The following is a 14,255-nucleotide window of genomic DNA, read 5'->3' as shown; positions in this document are numbered from 1 at the left end:
GTTTTGATCTTGTTCTCACGTAGTTATGAAAGCTCTTTTGACATTATAGACGTCCATTCTTTTTCATCTACCAATTCTTTTGTTTGCATTTTATTTTACTTGAATTTTGTAATGAGCTTAAATATTAACATGGTGAAACTTAAGTTTCTTTCTTCTACTCTTTTAATAATTAGAAATCACTCCTCTATAGTTGGGGATAATCTATTACATTTTCTAACTTTCTGATAAGTTGTGTTTTTCAAGGCACTTGTCCATTTCATCTAAATAGTCAAATTTATAGGTATATAACTGTTCACAATAGTTTCATTTTTCAAAATGAGTCTCACTCCATTCTCTCATTGACAAGGGCTTGGGTTCAATCCCTGGTTGGGGAACTAAAATCCCAGAAGCCGCATGGTGTGGCCAATAAATAAATAAATAAATAAATAAATAAAAGTAAAATAAAACAAGTCTCAGAATCTATAGTAATGTTTCTCCTTTCAATTCTGATTTTTAGTTATTTTGTTTGCTTTTTTTCTTGATCAGTCATGGTAGGAGTTTATTAATTTTATTAATCTTTTCAAAGTACCAACTTTTGGCTTTGCTGATTTTCTCTACTGTATACTTTCTATTTCACTGATTTCTGCTCTTATCTTTATTGTTTCTATTTTGTTTGCTTTGATTTGCTGTTGCATTTTCTGCTTTTTGATGACCTGATTGTTTATATTTAGCTCTACTCTAGTTGGAGCTAAATTTTTAACAAAAAGGAATTTCGACAAAGGCCCCCTACTGCCATACTAGAAATTCTGTCAAGTACAGAAACTGTCAGTCTCTAGGGTGTCCCAGAGATCATTGTAAACACTATAAACACTATAAACCATGATTTTAAAAATATTTTAAATTAAAGGGATATGCCTGGCATAGCCAGAGGGCTCCAGGACCCTGCTGCTGTAACCTGGCTGGCCATTTTCCTGATTGGTTTGTGTGTATGCCTTACTGGATGATAAGTATTTTAAATATCCTTGCCCTGGATGGGTATCACAGAAGAATTATAGAGGAAAGCCTGGAGACTTTTGGGAGCCCTATGACTCCCAGGACCCTTGTTTCTATCTGTCATGATGGGGGAGAGAATTCTCCAGGATTATTTTCCTGGTGGAAAATGCTCCATATGCCTTTTGTCTTTCTATTGGTGTATAACTTACACAAAGTGCCTAAGTCTGAAGCATACAGCTCATTGAATTTTTACATATGTGTACCGATGTATCCACCACTCAGATCAAGACATAGAACCTTGATTTTGAATGTATGCAAAAGCACAATGATGCAATCCCATGAGTTTATATAAAGCCAGAAAGTTTTTACATTGTCAACATTTTAAAACTCAATAAATTGAAAATGATGGAAACAGTTCACTTAACAAGTATTTCTCATGATCACAATGACTAATTTAAACCAAAAAGAGAAAATAAAGAATACCACTGGTAAAGCATCCTTGCTTTCCGCCGTCCCCAACTGTAAAAGGCACGATTGAAAACAGCAGTCTGCCATCTTATGTGAAAAGGGGAGATGCTCAATCCGTTGTTTTCCAGCCAGTCTTCATAAGAATGTTTAAAATACACAGATGACTAAGAGAGAAAGAACAGTTCCACATCACTGAATTTTGAAGAATAATTTATAAGGTTTAAGAAAATAAAAGTGTTTTCTACAGGAACGCAAGATACTGGCTAATCAAATGTTTATAATTTTAAAACTTTATGTTTATTCTTCAGGATATTAAAGTAAGAGTCTTGGACTAGCTGATCTGCTGAAGTCAGGGTCTGGCAAACTATGGCCCACGGGCAAAAAAGTTTGCTGACCTTTGCTTAGAACAGCGTTGTCCAATAGACATACAATGTGAGCTACAAGTGCAAGCCACATATGTAATTTTTAATTTTCTAGTAGCCGAATTTTAAAAGGCAAACAGAAACAGAGGTTAATTTAAATGTATTTTTAACTCAAAATATCAAGATATTATCATTCAAAATATAATTAATATATTGAAACACCTCACATTCTATTTATTTACTTACTTACGCATTAAGTCTTTGAAATTCAGTGTCAGCTTTACACTTATAGCACATCTCTATTCGGACTAGCCCCATTTCAAATGCTAGATGGCCACATGTAGTTAGTGGCTACCATACTGGACAGCACAGGTCTAGAAGCCTTGTTACCAGAGAAAGAGGTCTTTTGTTGTAATTAAAAAAGATCCCCAGCCAATCCAACAGAGGGGACAGGTTAGTTGGAATTGGTGCTTTCTATCCTCTTCTGAGCAACAACCCTAAGAAATTAGGCTGAATTTGACCATGAAAAAGTACAAAACTTATCTAAAGCCACCTTCGTCTCAGTAACTTCTTACATTCTTCACTGTTGGGGAGACAGCTGCTTATACGCAGCCTAACAAAGAGTTTTATCTTTAGGGAAGTTCGAAGTCCTTGAGTAATGTAAGATTTTGGATAACATAAGGCTGTTTTACATGCACTGCCACTGACCTCTTACCTCTTACAGTAAGTATGGTTAAGTATTTTGTCATATAGATGCCCATCCATTTGAGAAACTTATCTAGAAGGATATTTCAGCCCTATCACAGTCATAAAATGACCTGAGTCTGAATACAGGTATCTGTTTGCCTTTGGATCCACAATGCTCTCTGCTCTCAATCTTCAGGTGAAGTTATTAAACCTGCTTGTCTTCTAGGACTTGGAAAAGGAGAGTGACACACCCCTCCAGGTGTCTACTGAGGAAATCCTAGACAAACCAAGGGTGGAACAGCAGACCAAGTTAGAAGCAGAGAAGCTGAAGGTGCAGGCTCCTAAAACCTGAGGTCTCTCCATTCCCCAAGCAGATACTCTGAATGAGAGTTCGGTCTTTCGCTCAAGGAATAGTGCTCTCTTAGCGAGTTAGGAACTGTTACTGAAATTAAAGTGACATCCTGATCACCTCACACACTGGACCAGAGACTACAGAGGTTTGAAAAATTCTTTTTATTTTGGATTTTTGTCACACATGCAACATGAAGAAATCATGCGGCTTTGTTTTTTCCAAACAACAAAATCACTGTTTAAACAAGCAGTGGCCTGTACTGCTCATGACATGCTAAGCACTGTGCCAAGTATGTGCAGAGAAAGCACCTGGGGATCTTATGAGGATGCAGATTCGGATTCTGTGGGTCAGGAATGAGGCCTGAGATTCTACATTTCTGACAGGCTCCCAGATAATGCCAAGTGCTGCTGGTCCTTGAATCTCAGGTTGAGTAGCACGGCTCTATGTGGATGAATTAATGAAATCCTCCCTATAATCTCAGGAGAGCTTTACAATTATTATGCCTATTTTAAAGATGAAGTAATGGAGGAACAGAGAGTAATTTGCCCAAGCTCTCAATGGATAGGAAGTGGCAGAGCGCAGCCCTTGCTCTAAGGATTCAACTGTATAATCTCCTCACTTTGCAAGTTTGAATGCAACAAAGCAACAAAAGTATCATTTTGCTGTTAAGCCTAAACCACACAATACTAAACTACAGTATTCTATTTAAAACAGTATTCATAACATGAAGGTTTTACTAGTCATAATTGGAATTTTCATTAAATATTTGAGAATTGACATGATTTTATTCCACGCATACAATACTCCCACCCCCAATATGCAATTCCGAAAGGCTGCCTGAAGCATGTGGTCAGACAACTGTCCATAATATCTGCTACCCAAATAAAAATGGGCCGTGCACCCAGGGTGTGTGTGTGGGGGGGGGTGGGAGTATTAAGGGGGGGTTAGTGTGAAGAAACGGCGTCTAAGATACAAATGAGAATTCGAGTAGTCAGAAACTAGTTATCTGAAGCCTTGCTACTTTGAAGTATGGTCTGTAGATTGGCAGCATTGGTAGCACTTGGGAACTGGTTAGAAATGCAGAATCTTAGGCCCCCGCCCCAGACCTGCTGAATCAGAATGTGCATTTTAACCGGAACCCCAGATGGTCATAAGCACTTTAAAGTTTGAGACCACTGATGTAAATCACAACTTGATTTAGATTCATTCCAATACCAGTCTCTGGAGGGTCGTGGCCTTAAAGACAATGAGGGCAAACAGTGTCTTTCCCAGGAGGATATTTTATTTCCTTCCAGGTGCAATGCCGCGGGGTTTGGCAGGGCCCCGGCCCTCCCGAACCCACTACCGGCGCCTCCCGGGCAGGACCCGAAGGCTGCGGGGCCTGCAGAGCCCCGCAATGAGACTGCGGCAGCTGCGCAGGCCGCCACACCCCTCCCGCGGCCAGCCGTGCTTTATTTACTCCATGGGACCGGGCGCCACGCGGAAGGCCGCACGTGGGTTCCGGTCGCACGGCTTTCAGCCCGGGAGGCACAAGGCAGGGGAAGAGAAAAGGCCTAGGGCCTTGCGCCCCGGCCCTGGCACCGCGGGCTTGGGCCTTAGGCCCGAGGCCCTCACCTTCAACACCAAGTCGGTCAGGTAGACGGCAGTCCAGCCGCCCACCACCACCACCACCAGCGATACCGGAATCATGGCAGCGGCGGGGGCTGCGGAGGGAAGGCGAGCGCCGGCGTCCTCCCTGCGAGCCGCAACCAGCCGGCCGCCCGGCGCCTACAGCCCCAGCATCTGCGCAGGAACCCAGCTGCCACCGGCTCCTTTTTCGTGGTGGCGTCGTTTCCTTCCGGATCCTTCTGGTGGGTCGCACGAACGGCAGTGTGCGCACCGGAAAAGGGCGTGGGGGCTTATTTTCGCGGGGCACTCGGGCGCCGCTGTCTGGGTATCAACTAGACTGCGGCTGCCAACCCTCTAGCGATTTCTTAGGCTTTGGCCCTCCCTGCTGTCTGCTCTCCATTCTCCGGTTCTGGTCTGGGGTTTGCGGTTCCTTTTAATCTAGTGGGGGTTTGGGTAATCCCAAATAATAATCGTCTCCGCCGCTCAGACTCTGTCATAGGTATCCAGATTTAAGTTAATTATGTTTATTCGTTCTTTTAATTGAAGCGTAATTTACATATAGCGAAAACACAATACGGATCTCAACTATTTCGATGAGTTTTGATAACTATATATCTGTGTACCCTAATAAAAATAGAGAACATTTCCATCTCAGAAATTTTCTTCGCTCGCTTCCCGGTTAATCCTCTCCTCGCCCTCCCATCACCCCTTTTCTAATTTTTAAATCTTTGTGTAAATAGAATCATACAATAAGTACTCTTTTGTGTCCGGCTTATTTCGTTCAACATGATTTTTTTGAGCTTTAGGTTCTTTTCTCAACCTCTTCCATTATAAAATTTGAGATTGGTGCTACATTAAAAAAAAAGTTCTGAACATCTGTACATATTTTTTTGTTGACGTGTACCTGATTATATTGACCTGGAGCAGTGGTTCTCAACCTTGGCTGTAACATTAGGATCACCAGGGGGCTTTAAAAATTCCTGATGCCCGTTCTGTAGCTTAGACCACTTGAATCAGAATTTCAGAATGAGATCCAAGCATCAGTATTTTTTAAACTCAGGTCATTCCATTGTGCAGCCAAGACTGAGAACCACGGAAGGAAAACTAGTATTTATGGAGTTTTGTTTGTTTGTTTGTTGTTTCTTTGTTTTTTGCATTCTCTTAAGGCCCAAGTCTTTAAAAGTTGTTTTTACTTTTCTGGAAAATCATCATTAGCAATAGTAATACTAATACCGAAATATTGAGAACATAATACTAGCTTAAGAACAAGTATCCCAAATAAAAATGCACCCTCAGCCTTCTCCAAAGTAAAAATATAGTGTCATACTAGGAACCTGTATGACAGATACTGTTACTCATTTGCCTCACTCTCCCATACTTTTCCTAAAGTTTTAATAATTTAGCACCATATCTCCCTAGCTTCAAGAAACCTTATGACTCAGTTTTACAGCTTCTTGCCTATATGTGTGTATATGTGTTGTTTTAAAATGTTTCCATTTATTTTGGACAAAGCTAGGTATAATTATAAAAGTTTATATTCAAGCACCCTGTGACTCCACAGTTTTCCATGTACAGGTATCCCGAAAGTCTTAGTGCAGTTTTAATACTTTCAGAAGTATAAATGCCGAAAACTTGCAAAAAGCATCACTTGAAAATTTATTTAAATTTCTTTTACACTATTTAATTTGGTGAATTTTGAGTAATTTTAAATTTCAAATTTTTTAGTCCCCCTAACTGAGGATGGCAAACGTTGACTGAAACAAAAAATTGAATTACATTTATTATTCAAAAATTCCCGAGACCAAAGAAGCATGAAATAAATTTAAATAATTTTATTTTTCAAGTGATGTTTTGTGTAAGTTCATAGAGTTTGTACTTCTGAAGTTATTAAAGCTTAAAACTACACTAAGACTATTGGTACACTATTGTATTTGAACTGACCTTTGTTTGCTCTTGTATAATGACTGTAGTTTTTAACACTGTTCTTTCCTAGGATGAGAAAATTTACTTAAGAATTAAAATGTCTTCTCTTTTGTTAGCCTGAAGCCTTGTCTGGACCACTTGCTGGGACAAAAACCAGTTACTGTGTGGCTGATTACCCAAAATATGTAGGAAATGAATTGATTGTGTTTTTCTGTTCCCAACCTAAAATTTTACTTGTTCAACTGACTTGGTGTTCTCATCAGGGACCCAGCAGTCAAAACAAAACACTGAATAGAATCCTGCTGGTTTCTGGAATTTATCAGTAGTGGAAGCCAGCTGGTGGCAGCAGAAGAGACAAGACAGAGGATGCAAGGTGGCAGCAAAAAACACCTGTATTCCATAAGATCAAGGTATTCTTCCTCAGAAGAAATGTGACCTAATTTACAAATAGTTTCAGGTTTCTGTCAAGTAACTATCTTGAAGGACGCACAGCCAGGCTTTTATTCATATCATTTTTATTTAGTATATATATATATATATTTTTTTTTTAATTTTTATTTATTTATTTATTTATTTATTTATTTATTTATGGCTGTGTTGGGTCTTCGTTTCTGTGCGAGGGCTTTCTCTAGTTGCGGCAAGTGGGGGCCGCTCTTCATCGCGGTGCGCGGGCCTCTCATTATCGCGGCCTCTTTTGTTGCGGAGCACAGGCTCCAGACGCGCAGGCTCAGTAATTGTGGCTCACGGGCCCAGCTGCTCCGCAGCATGTGGGATCTTCCCAGACCAGGGCTCGAACCCGTGTCCCCTGCACTGGCAGGCTGATTCCCAACCACTGCGCCACCAGGGAAGCCTATTTAGTATATTTTTTTTAGAGGGGCACCAAAAATACATCTTGGCTGAATGCAAAACAGCTACTACATGTTAGGGACTTCCCTGGCTGTCCAGTGGTTAAGACTCCGTGCTTCCACTGCAGGGGGCACGGGTTCAATCCCTGGTTAGGGAACTAAGATCCCACATGCCACATGGCGTGGCTGAAAACAAACAAACAAAAACCAGCTACATGTTAAAAATCAGTATTTGGCTGAAGCAGAATATCACTATTATACAATAAACTTCTGAGATACCAGAATCAACATGAAATATAAAAATTAGATAATATTAATTTTAAAATATTATAGTTTTGTTGTTAAAATGTAAGTATTCAGATTTTTAGAGTTTGACATCCCCTTCAGGAGTGTTTATTTCTCATCAATGTAAGCTGATAGTTTGCTTCTGGGGTCATTATACTCTATGTTTATGACACTAACTTACACCAGTCAGGATAAGCTAGGTTATGCTTAGGAAACAAGCCCTAAAATCCCACTGGCTTAAAATGACAAAGATTTATTTTTGGTTTGTGCTGCATATCCAACAGGGGTTGGTAGAATGATGGAGACTCCATTTTATCATGCCCAGTTCTCAAAGCGAGGCTCAGGATTTAATGCAGCAGAGAAAGAGAGGACTAGAGTGTTTACCACTGGCTGTGAAATGCTATGGCCCAGACATGCACACGTTCCTTCCACTCCAGCTTCATGAGCCAAAACTAGTCAAATAGCTGTTCCTAACTTAAAGGGCAGAACGAGTGTAATCCTCTGTATACCTAGAAGTAGAGAAGAATATACCTGGAAGTAAACAGTAGTGCCATCTACCACATAAATAGATGCTCTCTTTCATCTATGGAGGGCAGTGTAACAGAAAATGTTTGGTTAGTGCTGCCATTATGGGATACTGCTAGTATTGATGCCGCCACAAAATTATTAAGCTTTCCTTTCTCTTTAATAGGAACTAACTAAGATAAAGGCTCATGTCTGTTTTTTTTTTTTTGGCTGCGCTGCGCAGCATGTGGGATCTTAGTTCCCCAACCAGGGATCGAACCCGCACCCTCTGCAGTGGAAATGCTGAGTCTTAACCACTGGATGGCCGGGGAAGTCCCTCATCTCTATTTTATATCCTCAGCTTGGTGTGGTTGCTGATGATGGTGCAGTTTGGTTGAAGCAGCCCCACAGACGCAAGCTTCTAGTCCCAGGTGAAGAAAATATTTTTTGAATCTTTTCTGAAAGTATTATCCGCGCTTATATTTTTTACTCCAAATATATATATATATACACACATACACACACACACACAATATTTGCCTGCAATTGCTGCTTTACACAGTCAACGTGAATAAAATTTGTCCTTAAACCTTGGTTCTAAAACTGTGGCAAAGGAGCAGTACAATTGGCTTTCAAGAAACCAGTCATCTGGGTTTTTCCATTTATATTTCAGTTTCATTTCATGTACACCAGTCTCAGCATCTTCCTGGAGGAGAATGATGAGAGAATCTTTTCAGCCACTGTCATGTAAGAAATACTTGTACTGTGAAATCATCAGTTTGATTACTTCTTCCTCAGGTTCCAGAAAGCAAAGTATTTTTCTCTGCAAGCAGTTTTAATAAGTTAAGATATACTGTTTTCATCTAAAAAGCATGTTTAGTTTTGCTCTAGATGGCTTTTAAACACGTAGTAGCTGCTATTCCATCTTGTTTAAACATCTTGTTAAATATATGACAAGGCGATTCAAAAACCTTTGGATGGCCACCGGGGCCAGGAGGCGACCGGAGTATGTCAGCCCCGTTTGAGGAGCGCAGTGGGGTGGTTCCATGCAGAACACCGTGGGGCCAGTGGTACCAGATCTTGGAGGAGGTGTTCATTGAAGTTCAGGTGCCGCCAGGCACTCGCGCCCAGGATATCCAGTGCGGCCCGCAGAGCCGGCATGTGGCGCTGGCTGTGGGTGGCCACGAGATCCTCAAGGGCAAACTCTTTGATTCTACAATAGCTGATGAGGGAACGTGGACTGTGGAGGGTAGAAAAATGGTCCGTATTGTTCTTATAAAGAGAGATGCAGCAGGGCTTCCCTGGTGGTGCAGTGGTTGAGAGTCTGCCTGCCAATGCAGGGGACACGGGTTCGAGCCCTGGTCTGGGAAGATCCCACATGCCGCGGAGCAACTAAGCCCGTGAGCCACAGTTACTGAGCCTGCGCGTCTGGAGCCTGTGCTCCGCAACAAGAGAGGCCGGGACAGTGAGAGGCCTGCGCACTGCGATGAAGAGTGGCCCCCGCTCGCTGCAACTGGAGAAAGCCCTCGCACAGAAACGAAGAGCCAACACAGCCATAAATAAATAAATAAACAAATACTTAAAAAAAAAAAAAAAAAAAAAAAAGAGAGATGCAGCAAATTGTTGGACTTCTATTCTGGAATCTGAGTATGCAGCTGATCCTTGGGTGCAAGACCAAATGCAGAGAAAACTTCCAGAAAGAAAATCCTGGTTTTGACTTCAGCGGAGCGGAAATCTCAGGAAACTACACTAAAGGTGGACCAGATTTCTCAAATCTTGAGAAATATCTGTGAACTTGCTGCATTTTGTGGATCCTAGCAAATGTTGCCAGCTTAATCAAAGGAACAGATTATGTGGTGGAAGAAAAATGTGGATGCCTACAGTTAACAAATTGCAAAATATATTTAAATATGGTTCTGAAAATTGCATTCAAATATGATTTACATAGGAAACAAATACTGTAGGAACTATTCTACTGATATACGGTAGCTTATTTTTTGGACTTGTTTTTGCTCAGCATGAACTTTCATATGCTGCGGTTTACTAATATCATATTTAACCTGTATTTTTAATACAAAAAACTTTAGGGTATAGATCATGTGAAATGACAGGGTGCCTTCAGGGAAAATTAAGTTTTTCTTTCAATAAGTGTGATGCAGGAATAATGTTCAATAAACTCTTCTAAATAGGAAAAAAAAAAACAAAAACCTTTGTACATCATGTATTCTTGTCTTTGGCTGAAGTATGAGGCAGTGGCCCACTATCTTTCTGCTTATAGACAGTTATAATTGCTTTCGGATTACAGTACTGAAGGTTATATGAACAAAACACTGTATGCTTATGATTCCTAAATCACTCTTACCCTTTACCATGTTTGTTCTATTATCCAGAACAATTGACACATTTTGAAACTGATTTTCCATCCTATAAGTAGTTCTTCAGTCAGAATGCATTATGTTGATAGCTGTGTGAGGGAGGCCTCAACAATCTCTCAACAATTGAACAGAATCAGAGTTGAATTCATTATTAATCTACAATACTGTTAGATTTAAATATGACTTATAGTCGTTTTTGCATATCCAAGTGTCTGATGTCCAAGATATAGTGGCACATTTAATACTATTGCCTTTTTGTTCATAGCAGAATACAATTCAGGAAGTTTTTCAATACCATATTTTCTAGAAGGAACTTAACAACTAGGATTTATAGCTTCAGCAAATATGAAAAATCCATCATCTTCAACTACTGAAAATAGTTCATAGTCTGTAGCAGGAATTGTCAAATTATGGCCTGGGGATCAAATCCAGCCCTCTGCCTGTTTTGTAAATAAAGTTTTATTGGAAAACAGCCATGCTCCTTTGTTTGCATTACCTTTGGCAGCTTTGCATCACAACAACAGAGCTGAGTAGTTGTGACAGAGACCTAATGGCCCACAAAGCCTAAAATATTAACTATCTGGTCCTTAAAGGAAAAAGCATGCTGGTTTGTGGTCTGTAGTGATATTGCCAATAAGATTTTTCTTTAACTTTAGCTTCCCTAGACATAGAACTATAAGGAATTCTCTACCTTTTTTTTTTTTTGGCCGCACCGCACAGCCCTGACCAGGGATCGAACCCGCGCCCCCTGCACTGGAGGCACTGAGTCTTAACCACTGCACTGCCAGGGAAGTCCCAGGAATTCTCTTCTTAAAGCCTTCTCATAAAGTCTATTATTTTGGACTTCCAAAGGCAAAGTTGAGGGGAAACTAAATCCCAAATCCCAAGGCATAAACTAAACATAAGTGCATCCCTGTTATTTAACTCAGCAGGCTCTAAAATTAATCTCTTACTGCTTCTCTGAACATATTTTGATTTCCCTCTTATTTGCAGATAATAGTTCTATAGGGCATATAATTCTAGACTGAAAGTTGTTTTCATTCAGCATTTTGAGAATGTGACTTATTTTCTGGCTTCCATTGCTGCTGTTGAGAAGTCTATTGTTAGTCCAACTGTCACTTCTTTTAGGCAATCTGTCTTCTTTCTAGCTTCTTTCTACTGTTCTGAGTTTGACTTTGGTGTGTCTAGGTGTAGATTTCTTTTGTCTAACTTGCTTGGAATTTGTCATTATATGAATCAGGGTCCAGGCAGGAGAACAAAAGCCCTGCTAGGTACTTCAAAACAGAGAGGATTTGATAAGGGAATCGGCTACACATGTATTGGGAGATTGAAAGAGGAACAAAGGTCAGGTAGCCTGGAGATTAGAAAGCAGAAAGTATTAATAGCTAGCACATCCCTAGGGTTCAAGGCACCAAAAGGAGGAGGTTATGTTACCAGAACCTAGGAGGGTGGAGCAGGTGGCCACCATCTCAGGAATAGCTATGCTACTGGGGATGGATGGGTGGCTGTTGCTAAGGGCTTGGGACCAGAAGGAGTAAAAGGAAGAGAAAAAAAAAAGAGAGAGAGAAAGAGGAACTCCTGCTGTTACCCTCCTCCTACCTTTTGATCACATACCAGCGCTTCTTATTGGTGGAACCCAGGAGGAAGCCAGCTGCTAAAGGAGCCTGGAAAAGCATTGTGGACACCCAACCCCAGTGCTGCCTTGCAGGGAATAGAAGCCTGGGTGTGGAGCTGAAAGACCAGCACAGTTTAGGTTCCTGAATTTTAAGATTTGTCATCTTCATCAAACTTGGCAAATTCTCAGTTATCTTCTCTTTGAATGTTCTCTCTCCCTTGTTCATCTCATTTTGAAAGTCTGATTGGATGTAACAGCTTCTCTATCCTCCATGTCTATTTTCCTTTAATATTTTCCATGTCTTTACCTTGCTGCATTCTGGGTAATTTTCTTTCTTTCTTTTTTTTTTTTTTTGGCTGTGCCACGCAGCATGTGGGATCCTAGTTCCCAGCCAGGGATAGAAACTGCATGCATTGGAAGTGTGGAGTCTTAACCGCTGGACCGCCAGGGAAGTCCTGGTAATTCCTTGAAATCTATCTTTCAGTTCATTATTTCTTACTTCATTCAGTTGTGTCTAATCTGCTGTTTTGACCAGTCTATTGATTTTCTAATTTCAATTATTTTATTTTTCATTTCTAGAAATTATATTTGTTTTTGTTTCAAATCTGATTTATTATTTTTTGCTTTCTCTTGTTCCTTAGCCATATTTTTAATTGTACAGATTAAACATGCTTATTATATACTGTGTATCTGATAATTGCAGTATCTGTAGCATTGGCAGATCTGATTCTTTGTTTCTGCTAATTGTCATTCATGGTGACTTGCATTTTTTTCTTTTTTATTGCAAACTCATGTTTGTTGGAACTCTATCTAGTGGAAGTACTTAATACCTGAGCTTGAGGTAAGTTTCTCCAGAGATAATTGGCATTTACTTTTCCAAGTACCTAAGGACCTCACTAACCTGGGGTCACTTAAATCTAAATCCTTAATGTAGGCTTCTTTTAGGTCACAATTTTAGGTTTCAGATTAGAAGTTGATGTCCAGTTGTAGTAGGCTGCTTCTGAAATGGCTTCCAATGGTCACTGCCTCTTGGTAATCACGCCTTGTGTAATCCCCTCCCTTTGTGTGTGGGCTGGACCTAGTGACATGCTTCTAACAAACTGAATATGGCAAAAATGATGGAATGTCACTTCCATGATTAGGTTATAAAAGACTGTGACTTCTGTCTTCCTTTCTCTCTCTCTCTGGCTCTCCTCACTTTCTCACTCTGATGAAGCAAATTATTATGCTGTGAGCTGCTCTGATGAAAGGCCCACGTGGCAAGGAACTGAGGGTGGCCTCCGGCCAACAGACAGCAAGGAACTGAGGCCCCCAGACCAACAGCCTCAAGAAACTAAATCCTATGCAAAACCACAAGAGTGAGCTTTGAAGCAGATCCTTCCCTGGTTGAGCCTTGAGATGACTGCTGCCCTAGCCGACAACTTGACTGCTACTTTGTGAGAGACCCTGAGCCAGAGGATACAGCTAAGCCACAACCAAATTCCTGCCCCACAGAAATAGTGAGATGATAACTGTTGTCATTTCAAGCCACTAAGTTTTAGGCTAATTTGTTATTCAGTGGTAGATAACCAAAACGTCAATCATGAGTGGTAATAGTTCCATTCTAGTCTGTCGGTTGAGCTAAATCTGTTACTATTTTCCATTATGACTATCTCCTTAAGGAGATACTGGAACAAGCCAGAAAATACCCAAAGGGATACTGTTAGGGGGATAAGAGGTCTGAAAAATATATCATATGAAGAACAGGTGAATGAATTGGGTGTGTTCTACCCCCAAAATTGATCTATGATAATTTTTCAAATTTTAAAAAAGGTGGTAGAAAAGAAGCCTGATCTGGGAGCAACAGGAATGACCAAGACGTATGGGCTTCAAACCTACTAGAGTCCAGTTTGTAATCAGAAAACTACATGGGAGACTTTTTTTCTCCTCTATAGCCAAGGCCAAGAGAGGCAAGTTTCGTTAAGGTCACATTCTGGGAGTGGTTGGTCTGTTCTAGTTCATTCACCGAGGGTCCAGTTTCCAAGTCTCTGAGCTTTATCTTCTACCCCTACTGAAGGCCCACTCATATAGCTAAGGTCAGCAGATGACAGCAGGGCAGACACCAGCTTTAGATCTCACCTCTCTGGATATATGTTTTTTCATCTTGCCTTTAAAAAAAAGAAAACAAAAACCTCTGAGGATTTCCCTTACTTTCCACTACCTCTACTACGCATTTATGAAATATTTACAATACTTTATCCAATGCTTTATGTATTTTTG

At 40.5% G+C, this 14,255-nt stretch overlaps 1 protein-coding gene and 1 pseudogene across 4 annotated transcripts in view; one reads left to right on the top strand and one right to left on the bottom strand.

Annotated features, from left to right (window-relative positions):
• The window catches only part of LOC132357542 (membrane-bound transcription factor site-2 protease), a 55,240-nt gene extending 50,515 nt beyond the window's left edge, over positions 1–4,725 (bottom strand). For 3 of the 4 annotated variants that reach the window (XR_009500235.1, XM_059911080.1, XM_059911081.1), the window contains exons 1-2: positions 4,456–4,708; positions 1,456–1,604 (exon numbers count right to left, since the gene is read on the bottom strand). Coding sequence is in view for 3 of the 4 variants with exons in the window: in XM_059911080.1 (XP_059767063.1) it covers positions 1,456–1,604; positions 4,456–4,530 (224 nt within the window). In the remaining variant the exon portion in view is untranslated. Of the gene's footprint in view, positions 1–1,455; positions 1,605–4,455 lie in introns of all 4 variants that reach the window. The other variant, XM_059911079.1, reaches the window with a different exon arrangement.
• A 4,289-nt stretch (positions 4,726–9,014) lies between these two features.
• Positions 9,015–9,799, top strand: LOC132357852 (nudC domain-containing protein 2-like; annotated as a pseudogene).
• The last annotated feature ends 4,456 nt before the right edge of the window (positions 9,800–14,255 follow it).

The sequence above is a fragment of the Balaenoptera ricei genome, chromosome X (assembly GCF_028023285.1).
Source record: "Balaenoptera ricei isolate mBalRic1 chromosome X, mBalRic1.hap2, whole genome shotgun sequence".
NCBI classification, from domain to species: Eukaryota; Metazoa; Chordata; class Mammalia; order Artiodactyla; family Balaenopteridae; genus Balaenoptera; species Balaenoptera ricei.
Note: the sequence above shows the minus strand (reverse complement) of the source record. Positions and strands in the feature narration are given on the sequence as shown.